The 12,856-nt window shown below is 38.9% G+C and overlaps 2 protein-coding genes across 5 annotated transcripts in view; both read right to left on the minus strand.

Annotated features, from left to right (window-relative positions):
• Positions 1–1,479, minus strand: part of LOC122970011 (zinc finger protein 260-like) — a 35,083-nt gene extending 33,604 nt beyond the window's left edge. The window contains exon 1 of one of the 4 annotated variants that reach the window (XM_044336085.1): positions 948–1,479. In XM_044336085.1, the coding sequence (XP_044192020.1) occupies positions 948–1,140 (193 nt within the window). In that variant the 5' untranslated portion in view covers positions 1,141–1,479. The remainder of the gene's footprint in view (positions 1–947) is intronic. The other 3 variants (XM_044336088.1, XM_044336089.1, XM_044336087.1) reach the window with 3 other exon arrangements.
• A 1,186-nt stretch (positions 1,480–2,665) lies between these two features.
• LOC122970005 (zinc finger protein 808-like) lies at positions 2,666–11,026 on the minus strand. Its single transcript, XM_044336080.1, has 2 exons — positions 10,536–11,026; positions 2,666–7,721 (listed from the first exon to the last, which is right to left on the minus strand). The coding sequence occupies exons 1-2, from the start codon at positions 10,726–10,728 to the stop codon at positions 4,846–4,848; spliced, it is 3,069 nt and encodes a 1,022-aa protein (XP_044192015.1). The 5' UTR covers positions 10,729–11,026; the 3' UTR covers positions 2,666–4,845.
• Between the last annotated feature and the right edge of the window lie 1,830 nt (positions 11,027–12,856).

Raw genomic sequence — 12,856 nt, forward strand, 5'->3', positions numbered from 1 at the left:
AGAAAAGTAAAGACTTTTAACCCACATGACCTGGTCAAAGTTTGATTGACATGTGTACTGTCAGGTGTGTAGAGACAATAAGTAACTGCAGCTGGACACAGAAAAATACTCATATATTTGAATGGAGAGTGTGAGTGAACCGCTAGGTGCTCGGGCCATAATAAAGGAAAAACTGCAGTACAGAGATACAAATTTTAGTTTTGATTTTATTTTTCTGCAGCACTTTAAACTGTCACCCTCACTCCATTTTTTCCCTTCCCCTCATAGCTCATCCCCACTACTGAATTACACATATAAAACTCAATTATTGTAAAATAAATGATAATAACACCAAACTCCATACAAAGTTTATATATAATGTACTGTATGTATATAGTCCTTTCTGCTGTATCCTTCAAAAATGAGCTGCATTTAACCCCCACACCCACCCCCCCACTTCCCTCCCTCTCCCTCTCAGCTGGAGAGAAGGATTTCAGAGCACTCTTCTAGTGGAAATACCTTCATAAATCCCCTGACTTTGGTCAAATCTCACATCAAAAATCACATTATAGTGGGATTTTTTGTGGCGAATCCATTGATACAGGTTTGAAAGTGGTCTGACTTATAGATTAGACGTCAGACACCAAAGTTTGGCATTAAGTCCATGCCTCCCCATTGGTTTCCATTGTAAGGTGCGATGTGTATCAAATTTTTCACCAGACATGATGTGCGTGCCAAATTTGGTGAGTTTTTGAGCATGTTTAGGGGGTCAAATTTAGGGTTGAAGTGGCGTAACAATAAAGACAGAATAATAAGAAAGAAAGAAACACACGAAAAACAATAGGGCCTTCGCCCTTTGGGCTCGGGCCCTAATAACAAAGAAAGAAATAAACAAAGACAGAAAGAAAGAAACAAACAAACAAACACACGACATACAACAGGGCCTTCGCACCGCTAGGTGAACAAACCTGCTCTGTGTAGCTGAAGTTGAGGGTTGAAAACAGCGTCCAGTAGTTTGCGTTGTCGCTCGTTCTCCTCTTTGGATCGAGAAAGTTCCTCCTCGTACTCTGCTATCGATCTTTCAAACAGCACAAATATCTCTTCAGCAGCCGCAGTTAGTCTCTGCGTCACCGACGCTCTCAGCATTTGGACTTTAGACATTTTAACACGATGACAGAAACTTTTTCTCCATCAAACTCTGAGCCGGTCCGTTTACTGCTAGCAGGCTAAGCTAACTTCAATCTATGGCTTTGAAAGCTGGCGAGAGATGAGGAAAGATGAAAAACACCTTTCAGACAGTTCATTAAACATTCAGCGGCTCTGAAGCTTCTTTCATGTTTATATCAGAGGAGACGCTTTACAAGAGAACCTCATGCAACAAGGACGTTGAAGCTGTCTGCCATCGTTGTCCGAGACGACCAGAAGAGAACCCCGTCTCCTTCTTCTTCTTCTTCTTCTTTCCGTTTAATGGCGGGTGGCAACCAGAGTAAAGGTGCATTCAGGTCCCCTACTAAAGAAAAACACTTCCGGTGCAATTTACGATAAATTTCAAATTTTCTTTGGAAATTCAGCCTTAACGATTCTGACTAAATATAATAGAATACGATTAAAATATAATAAAATGTAGAGTAAAAATAAAGACTATAATACAAACTAAATAAAAACAGAATCAATCTTTTTTCTAACTTTTGCTTTATTTCTCGTGGATTTCTGTATTGTACCTCCTCAAGCCTCTAAAAGTTCTTAAAATAAAACAAAATAAGTCCTCTCTCTAAAGTTGCAAGGTTAGTCAATGAATTAATTAGTCAACTGACAGAAGATTAATCAGCAACTATTTTGATCATTGAATTATCATTGTACTCACTATTTAAGCAAAAATGAAAAAATAATAAGGTTTCAGCTTCTCAGATGTGATGATTTGTTACTTTCTTTGTCGAACATGATGATAAACTGAATATATTTGGGACTGTTGGTCTGACAAAAACAGACATTTGAAGATGTAAGCTTGGACTATGAGGAACTTTAACATATAGGCCTATTTTCTCATTTTTCTAACATTTTATGGACAGAACGATAGCTGGCAGACAATGCAACATGTGACAAGGGATCCCAGGTAGTCTTTGCTTTATTTTAAGGGGTCACAGGCCAAAAAGGTTGGTAAGCACTGTTGTGGATAACATTTCAGGTATGACCATGTGACCAGATGTCAATCGCTTAAACACACACAACCAGGTGTTAATGTCTGTTGGGAATGCACTAAAAGCAGGTGAGTACTGATCGCGGTGATGTTGCTTAACGACCTGTAGCATCGCTCTCTGTATTTATTAATAAAGGTACGCCACATTACATTTCTGGTCAATGAAATGTCCCCGCTCAGCCACGAAAAAGGACTTGATGTCACATTTCTGATGTAAGAAATAAATACTGTAGAATAAGTCAGAGCAGATGTCTGCACATCCTCAGCGGCATCAGCGCTGGATACAAAAATCTATAAACTTCTTGTAAACTTGTGATCCCAACCTTAGTATTTGATTAGATATTTCTATGTTGTCATTTATTGATTAGACATTTTGTGCACGATTGTGATGTCTGTTTAGATGAATGAGTGATTTGATTGGCTCAAACTGCCTTATGAAGCTTTTCTTCACTGTTCAACTGACTGCAAAAGCAAAACAAGGTAAACAAGTGAAATCAAATCGTCTTTAATCAGCCGTAAAGTTTACAGGAGAAACCAACCACACAGGTTATCTGTGTGTTAGTTAGTTACAGTGTAAAAACATTTTGCTTTTAACAAAAAAAAAATCTCCAACTGAGTTAGAATTGGAAGGAGGGAGGTAGTGGCCTACAGGTTAGAGAAGCAAGCTTGTGACTGGAGGGTCACTGGTTCAATCCACCGGACCAGCAGGGTAAATCTGGGTGGTGAAAAGTGAAGAAGCAGTGCATGCCCCTCTCTCGCATTACCACCACTGAGGGGCCCTTGAGCAAGGCCCTTAACCCCATCTGCTCCAGTGGATCAGACTGTGGTTGTACTGGGCAGCTTCCAGGTAAGAATGTGCAACTGTGTCAATGTGATCAGGGCTTTCCTGAGAAAGAGCATTGTTCTCAGTGAAACTTCCCCTAAATAAATATAGACACAGAAAGCAATGATGACAGATGAGCTAGAATTTGCTTTAATACACAAAATCAATGTCTGAACTACTCAGGGGAGTTGTGATTTAAGATATTTGGGCACAGACATGTTTTAAATTAGGACACATGGTTTTCACTGAGGCCCTGTTCACACCTTTCATTAACTTGCGTCTTGGGTGACCAATCACAAGTGGACTGCTCTAAGTACAGGTGTGAATGCACCCAAGACGCATCGCTCAGACCACATTCTTTAGCAGTGTGTACCGAATATTTCCTGGACCACATTGAAGGGCCAGCTAGAAGGGCTCTGCGTAAGTGTGAAACAATAAGGAGGCTGGCGACCGGAGCAAAGAGTATGAATTAAGCAGCTGTGAACGAAGCAGTGCGGTGTATGTGGAGCTATTTGTCAGTGAATAAATGCTACAACCCAAGCCAAGTTCCCGTGACCTGCTTGCCACCTGCTGATTAAAGTGAAGGGTGTTAGCCCCGTAGTTAGCAACAATGGGTTAGCCTAACCTGACCAAGCTCACTTAAGGTGGACTGACCTTTAAGCTGCTCCTAACAGAGAAATGTCTGAGTATCTCCCAAGTTTGCCGCATTGGGGAAATGAGATCCAATCACAAGTGGTCATCATTCGAGACGCATTCTAATGCCAGGTGTGATCTGACGTACTTAGAGCAGCATGTTAACAGCAGGTGTGAACACAGCCAGAAAGATTTGAACTTATATCATTTTTAAAGTTTTAACAACAACAAAAAAAAGACACAATCAGAAAGTGTTCCTAAATACATTAACTGATATTTTCTCTCCTTTTAAACTACTTAAATAAAACCTACACAAAACATTAGATTGTCAAAGACTAGTTTCATGTGAAGATACAATTATGATCTTATACAACACATAATAGTGGAGCGATGTAGCGCTGCTGCTCATTCTCCCTGAAGCGTAAATGAGTGTCATCATACATATTCAAGACTTTGTTCTGTAGTTCAGCTAAGCTGTGAGAAACAATTTTTATACATTTCTTCTTCTTCTTTTGGAGGTTGTTCAACCCTTACAAACTGTTCAGGTCAAATTTGACCCATATTTACATTCGAGAGCAGTAAAAACTCCCTTTACTTTAGCCTGAGTTTTCCCAAAAGTGACCTGGATTAAACAAAAATGAAAATAATATTCCAGTTTTTATTATTTTTGTGCAGCTGTCACACATTTTTTTAGACCAATGGTTCCCAACTTGGGGGTCAGGAACCATTAAAGTGGTCACTGGATTTATGAAGGGGTTGCAAGATGATAGGACAAGATGGATGCGAGATTGCTGATGGATGTGGATTGCTGTCCTCTTTCTAGAGCTGCAAGGTTAATCCACTCATCAATTAATCAATCAACAGAACATTCATCAGCAACTACTTTGATAACTGAATATCTTTGGGTTTTGGACTGTTAGTCAGACAGTTTCCACAGTCCAAGGTTACATCTTCACGTCTAGTTTTGACTAACAATCCAAAACCCAAAAGATATTCAGTTCATCATTACGTTCCATAAAGAAAAGAAATAAACCATCACATTTGAGAAGCTGAAATAAACAGCGTTAAGGATTAAACACCTATTTATTAATGACTGATGAAGCATTTATGAATGAAACACAGATTTCTGGTTCAGAAGTTTGGTATAGAGATTAATTTTGAGTCAGAATCTGAACAGTATGTAAGGGTTAAAAGTGGCCCTGATGTTTTCTACTCATTTTGATTCTTTTGCCAAAAACTGATCAGCTGATTTCTGTCCAACGTAGGTTTTCATGTGCTTAATCCAGCTCTTTTTATTTAAGTAAACTGTTTTACAGAAAGGACAGATGAAAGGTTTTTGGTTTCCTGCATGAACCTTCAAGTGATTTAGCACATCCTTATTGCTCTTGAATTTTCTGGTGCACATAGGGCAATCACTGAGTCTCTCTGTAGAATGGCACTTCATGTGGAGCCTCAGACTGGAATCGTAGCCGAAGCTTTTGTCGCACTGAGTGCACCTGAATGGCTTATCTGCTCTGTGAGATTTCATGTGTCGTGCTAAGTCATTGCCCTGACAAAAAATGGCATTGCAGACCTGGCAGCTGTACTTTTTCCCATCTAAATGAATTCTCATGTGATTATCCTGCGCTGCCCGTGAAGCAAATCTTCTGCCACACTCGGGGCAGCTGAATGGTTTTTTATCTTTCACTGGTTTCTTGGGCACCTCATCATTGTTGATTTCAACTTCAAGCTCAGGATGCTTGTCACACTTATGCCTTTTGAGCTCACTATAACAAGAGAATCTTTTGTCACAATTACTGCAGCTGAACGACTTCTTTCTGAAATGGCATATCATGTGTTGCTTCAGACCGCTCTTCGATGCTGATTTTGCGCCACAAATCGAGCAACTGAATTGTTTCTCTCCTTTGTGAGCTCTCCTATCACTTACAGGGACTCTATTATTATTCTGAGAGTTTAAATCTGACTGAGATTCTCTGTCATCACCACTCCTTCCAATTTCAGGAGTCTTATCATCAGTATCTGGTTGTAAATGTCTATCTGGATCAGATTCTGATCCTCCACAGTCCTCTCCATCAACTTCTGTTTCCATCTGTTCAGTTTGTCTTTGATGAAACTGTGAGGACTGAGGTTTCTCTTCATCATCTTCACTCTTCACAGGAAGAGGAGTGAATGTGAACTTGGGTGTATCGGCCTCCTCCAGCCCTTGAAGTTGCTCTCCCTCCTGACTGGTCCCAGGTTTGTGAAGCTTTGAGGACTCACTATTACATTTATGTCTTTTGATCGCAGAAAATGAATAAAATGTCTCGTCACAAACACTACATTTGAATCTGTTGATCTCTTTGTGGGAGTTTGAGTGCAGCAACAATTGTCTTACATGTGTAAATATTTTACCACAAAATGAGAAACTAAATTCGGTCTGTCCTTCGTGCCATTTCTTATGTGCCTTCAGAGTTTCCTTGCAGACAAATTCTTTCCCACAAAGTGAGCAGCTAAATTGTTTCTTTGTATGATGTTTCATGTGTCTCACCAGTAAATTTTTTTTAAGAAACGTTTCACCGCACTGACAACAAGTAAATCTTTTTGTTGAGGATGTAAGACTCATACTGCTTACAGGGACATCATTCTGTAAACCTGACTGAGGTTCCCGGGTCACCTTCCACTCATCCTCCCTGACTTCAGGACCAGGATCAGGTTCAGGAAAAACTGAAGTCTTCTCATCGGTATCACATTGTAAATGTGTATCTGGAGGTGAGTTCCTGGCTGGTTCTGATCTTCCACAGTCCTCTCCATCAGCTTCTGTTTCCATCTGTTCACTTTGTCTTTGATGAAGCAGTGTGTGCTTCTGACGAACACATTTGTGGTTTTTCACCTGTGAAGGCCAGGTGAACCTTTTGTAACAAAGGCGACAACTGTACGGTCTCTCCCCTGTGTGCATCGCTATGTGTGGTGTCAGATGTGCCCTGTGTGCAAACAATTTACCACAAAATGGGCAACTAAATCGTTTCTCCTTTTTATGAGTTCTCAGATGTCTCTCCAGAGAATGAAAGTTGTCAAAATTTTTTTTACACTTAGAGCAGGAAAATGAACTAAAGGAGTTTTTGGCATCTCTACATCTCAACTCTCTTACACGGACCGAGTTCCTCACTGGTTTTGTTCCTCCACCGTTCAGTTGTGAGGATTTACCAACACACTTGTGTCTCCTGAGCTCTGTACGCCAGGTGAATCTTTTTTCACAAATACGGCAACTGAATCGTTTCTCTCCTGTGTGAACACCCATGTGGATTGTCAGATATATCTTATGTGTAAATGTTTTATTACATAACTCGCAACTAAAGGAGTTCATTCCTGTATGATGACTCAGTGCCATGTGTCTCTGCAGACTTTCTTCACTGGCAAATTTTTTACCACACTGAGAGCAGATGAACGAGTTGTTGCCAGTATTAAATTTCATATCACTAACATGGATTTCTTTATTTTTCAGAGAGTTTAAATCTGACTGAGGTTCTCTGGTCTCTGTCCAGTCATCACTGACATCAGTCTCAGGAGAGTCTAAAGTCTTGTCATCAGTATCAGGTTGTAAATGTCCACCTGGATGTAAGTTCATGACTGGTTCTGATCCTCCACAGTCTTCTCCATCAGTTTCTGTTTCCATCTGTTCAATTGAGATGCTGGCTGTAGGTTCTGCCTCTCTGTTATCCTCAGTTTGTCTTTGATGAAGCTGTAAGAGAGGTTTCTCTTCATCTTCTTCACTCTTCACAGGAGCAGGAATGACTGTGAACTTCGTGATATCAACCTCCTCCAGCTCTTGAAGTGCTGCCTCTTTATTCTCCTCAGTTTGTCTTTGATGAAGCTGTAAGAACTGAAGTTTCTTTTCATCATCTTCACTCTTAACAGGAACAGAAGTGAATGTGAACTTGGTGATATCAGCCTCCTCCAGCCCCTGGAGCTGCTCTCCTTCCTGACTGGTCCAGAGTTCCTCTTGTTCCTCTTTAATGTGTGGGGGCTCTGGGTCCTCCTGGTGCAGACTGGAGCTCCTCTCCTGCTGCTCAGGGGGAACCTCTTCTTTACTCTTCAACAGCTGCTGGACGTCTGCAGGAAACAGGAAACAAATCAAACATAAATGCAGAAACACAAAGAGGTTTATTCAGGTTAATTTACAGTAGTTTGACTGTTTTGTAGGCCTGTTTTCAGTACGATTATAGACTGATCAGGACCAGGATCAGGATCAGCATCTAACGGGTCCGCAGTGACATCTGCAGGTATGTTTACTGCTGTTTAATGTGATGCAGCTGAGCAGCTAATTAGCTACCTAGCTGCTAACTGATGTTAGCGGTGCACTTTTCCCTGCTGAATGTTTGTTTGGTGGCTCATTCAACAAGCTGCAGGACAAGACGTGTGTTCATGTTTGTAAGTTATCAAGTTGTGATGATGTGGACACAGGCTGTTGTTTCATTCACTACCATGTTTAAAAGAGGAAGGTATCAGGCCTCAAACTGCAATTTAATTTAAGGGTAGGGTTAGGGTTAGGGCATTAGGGTTATGGTTAGGGTTAGGGCATTAGCGTTAGGGTTAGGGCGTCAGGGCGTTAGGGTAAAGGTTAGGGCGATAGGGTTAGGGTTTGTAAGATGTGGTAAATGTTCAAATGATCCAATATTCCAACAAAATCAAAGATTAGAGAAAAAGTCCAAAAACTGAAAACAGATTTGTGTATCAGAACTTTGTTTTTTCTTCTTTCCTCTCCCATTAATCATCTCACAACCGCTCAGATTTATCTGCTGACCCTTTGGAGGGGCCCGACCCCTAGGTTGGGAACCACTGGACTAAACTAGCTAACTGTATATAAAGTAGTGTAAACTAGCTCCACCTCCAGCAGCTACAACAGTAACATGCTGCTCTAACACTGATGCTTCACTATTAATAATCTGCACACACACACGCGCCAAAATTTCTGCCACATCATTGGCTTCCACCACGCTGTGGGGCGGACGTTTGGCCACCATGTTTGTTTCCACCGAGATTTGTTCACTACGCATGTTGTGTAGGGCCTTGCAAATTACACAAGGGCCCCACCTCACCACCTCTAAAGCGGGTGTCAGTGTTTACAACTTCAATGAAAGAATGAAGCAGAACTATCCTTCAAGATCCTGCCAGATGGAAAGCAGCGGATTGACACTGACTATTGATTAAATATGGAATTTAAAAAGGTTGATTAGCTGGGCATACTGGGCAATATGGATGCACATCTCTCAGTAAATAATAACCATCAAGTATTCAGCCAAGCCGTAGTATAAATAGTTTTTTGTATTTGAAAATGTATAAATGAAGGCGAGGGGGAGCCAGTTTGAATGGGCCTGATGCAGCTGACAAAATAAGAATAGTATTGTTATTTATAATTTACAGGTGCTACGATTCTATAGAAAATATTTTATTCAGTAAATATTGTTTGTTCTGTATAGGTCTACGTATTCTTGGACCAAGAGATGGAGCAAACTGTTTTAAAGGAGGGAGGATTGTAGTGGGAGCACTGGGGCGTCAGGAGTGCTGCAAAGGCAAATGGTTTACATGGCTCACAGGTCAGGTAGGAGGGCCCATTAGAAGCTGCGTTAATAGTTCAATTCTACCTTAAAGCCATGAAAGATTAGAGCTGCTCTGATAACATATTTTGTATTTTCTCTTTTGTATCACCAGGGCCGTAAACGCTCTCTCGCTCTACCCATTTCTTGTAATGTCTGTTGCCCAAGTCCACACTCCTCCTCTCACAGTCTGTAAATTCTGGATTATGATTATTACAGGTGCTGGTGATATGAACATGCCACTTGTTTAATCCAGATCTACAGATCTTCTTAACAGCCTTAAATACCTTCAGAACCTGTTTTTTTATTCTTAACCCAAAAACATCCAGGCTAATTGTCTTATTATATCAGTATATGCTATAATGTATGGCATACTATATAGTTCAGGTTAGTATTTTGAGTTAATTTAGAGGACAACAGAACTCAGGGTTTCCATGATGTATTTTGTTTAGTGGTTTGCTAATAGCATTAATCTACATTATAGCCTTTACTTTTATAAATGAGCTCAGAAAAAGGTCCTATTTATTTGACTTTATCAATGTTAGCCTACTTGACTATAAAGACTGTGCAAAATAGGATAGTGACCATCAACAGGTCTGTGTATGCATGTAGCTTATTAATTTATGTTTTAATTTATTATTAGTAGAATATTAATGCACATAGAAAATTCTGCACGCCTTGCCTGAATGTTAACTTCACATTGTGGCCACCCCGGTTAAAAACTCCTAGAACCGCCTCCGGTCATAAATAATAATACTAATGTACTTTTACTGCAATACTTTACATCAAGCTCATAATACTTATGTACTTTTACTGCAATACTTTACATCAAGCTCATAATACTTAAGTACTTTTACTGCAATACTTTACATCAAGCTCATAATACTTAAGTACTTTTACTGCAATACTTTACATCAAGCTCATAATACTTAAGTACTTTTACTGCAATACTTTACATCAAGCTCATAATACTTAAGTACTTTTACTGCAATACTTTACATCAAGCTCATAATACTTATGTACTTTTACTGTAATACTTTACATCAAGCTCATAATACTTAAGTACTTTTACTGTAATACTTTACATCAAGCTCATAATACTTAAGTACTTTTACTGTAATACTTTACATCAAGCTCATAATACTTATGTACTTTTACTGCAGTAGGATTTTTCATGCAGGACTTTTACTTGTAATGGAGTATGTTTACATTGCTGTATTGGCACATTTACTGAAGTAAAGGATCTGAGTAGTTCTTGCTGCTGTATTTATTGATTGAAGTATGACCTCAAACTGATTTAAATATGTATATAGATGATAAATGAACAAACCTGCTCTGTGTAGCTGAAGTTGAGGGTTGAAAACAGCGTCCAGTAGTTTGCGTTGTCGCTCGTTCTTCTCTTTGGATCGAGAAAGTTCCTCCTCGTACTCTGCTATCGATCTTTCAAACAGCACAAATATCTCTTCAGCAGCCGCAGTTAGTCTCTGCGTCACCGACGCTCTCAGCATTTGGACTTTAGACATTTTAACACGATGACAGAAACTTTTTCTCCATCAAACCCTGAGCCGGTCCGTTTACAGCTAGCAGGCTAAGCTAACTTCTATCTATGGCTTTGAAAGCTGGCGAGAGATGAATAAAGGTGGAAAACACCTTTCAGACGGTTTATTAATCATTCAGCAGCTCTGAAGCTTCTTCCATGTTGATATCAGAGGAGACGCTTTACAAAAGAAAAGAAAATAAACTCATGTCACAAGGATGTTGAGGCTGTCCGACATCTTTGTCCGAGATGACCAGAAGAAACCACTTCCGGTTTAATTTAAGCTAAAACAAGACTTTGATTTTTATTCGAAATTCAGGTGTTACAGCAGCTGAACGAGTCTGAATAAATATACACAGAATACGACTAAAATATAATAAAACGTAGAGATTTAAAGTATAAAGACTATAAAGACTATAATACAAAATAAAATACAAAATAAAATACAAATAGAATAGAATTACTTGTTACATTCAAAGTGATTGTGAGGACATACAGGACTGTGGTTCCAAAAGTTACAGTTTGGGAAACATTTTATTTTTATCAAAAAAAAACAACTCCTACTGATAGTGTTGTACGTTTCTGTATGCTGAGACTTCACAGAAAGCAACAGATGAGTCAGGCTTTGTTTTAATACACAAAATCAACGTCTGAACTACAGAGGGGAGATGTGATTTAAGATATTTGGGCAAAGACATGTTTTTATTTAAGACTCGTGGTTTTCACTGAGAGATTTGAACTTATAATACAGTTTTTAAAGGTTTAAGAACAATTAAATTCAAGACAATCAGGAAAAACTTTCAAAAACATTTCTACATTCATTAACTTATATTTTCTCTCATTTTAGATAAACCCACACAAAATGTTAATAACTTGTCAAAGACTAGTTTCATGTGAAGACAAAAATGTCAGATACAATTATGATCTTATACAACACATGCTGAATAATAGTGGAGCGATGTAGTGCTGCTGCTCGTTCTCCTTGAAACATGATGTGCGTCATCATACATATTCAAGATTTTATTCTGTAGTTCAGGTAAGCTGTGAGAAACCCATTTTATACATTTCCTTGTCTTTTGGAGGTTGTTTAACCCTTACAAACTGTTCAGGTCAAATTTGACCCATATTTCTTGACCTGCTCTATGTGAAAAGTGCCTTAAGATAACTTTTGCTATGATTTGGTGCTTTATAAATAGAATTTAATTGAATAGAATTTATTGCAAATTTGTGCAAGACTCCGTTGAATCATATTATATGTCTGTTTATATCAGTAGTTCCAAACTTTTTTGGCCTGTGACCCCGGAAAATAAAGCAAAGTCTACCTGGGAACCCTTGTCACATGTTGCATTATCTACCATACAATACACTCTCTGCTCTCTGAAAGCATCATTAAGGATTAAACACCCAACACCCTGAGTTTTGGGCTGTTGGTCTGACAAAACCAGACATTTGAAGACATTTGATTTTATGGACAAAACAAATAACCAATGAATCAAGACAATAATCGGTAACTTAACTGGCAGACAATGCAACACATGACCAAGGGTCCCCAGTAGATTTTGCTTTATTTTAAGGGGTCACAAGCCAAAAAGGTTGGTTTCTTCACTGTTTGACTGACTGCAAAAGAAAAACAAGGTAAACAAGTGAAATCAAGTCGCCTTTAATCAACTTAACAGGAAAAACATCAGCAACTGTTGCTGTAAAGTTTACGAGAAACCAAACTTTCAGCTTATCTTGCAAAAAAAAATCTTCTACATCATGTTATCAACAACAGAAATAAATCTTAAGCCCAAAGTTACAGTTTCAAAAATCATTTTGCTTTCAACAAAAAAATTCTCCAATTGATGAAGTTCAAATGAAAAGTTTCTATTTGCTGAAGCTTCACAGAAACCAATGATGACAGATGAGTCAGACTTTGTTCTAAGACACAAAATCAATGTCTGAACTACTCAGAGGAGTTGTGATTTCAGATATTTTGGCACAGACAAAAACATTTCTACATATAATAACTGATATTTTCTCTCATTTTAAATAAACCCACACAAAATGTTAATAACTTGTCAAAGACTAGTTTCATGTGAAGACAAAAATGTCAGATACAATTATGACAACAC

This window comes from Thunnus albacares, chromosome 19 (genome assembly GCF_914725855.1).
Source record: "Thunnus albacares chromosome 19, fThuAlb1.1, whole genome shotgun sequence".
NCBI classification, from domain to species: domain Eukaryota; kingdom Metazoa; phylum Chordata; class Actinopteri; order Scombriformes; family Scombridae; genus Thunnus; species Thunnus albacares.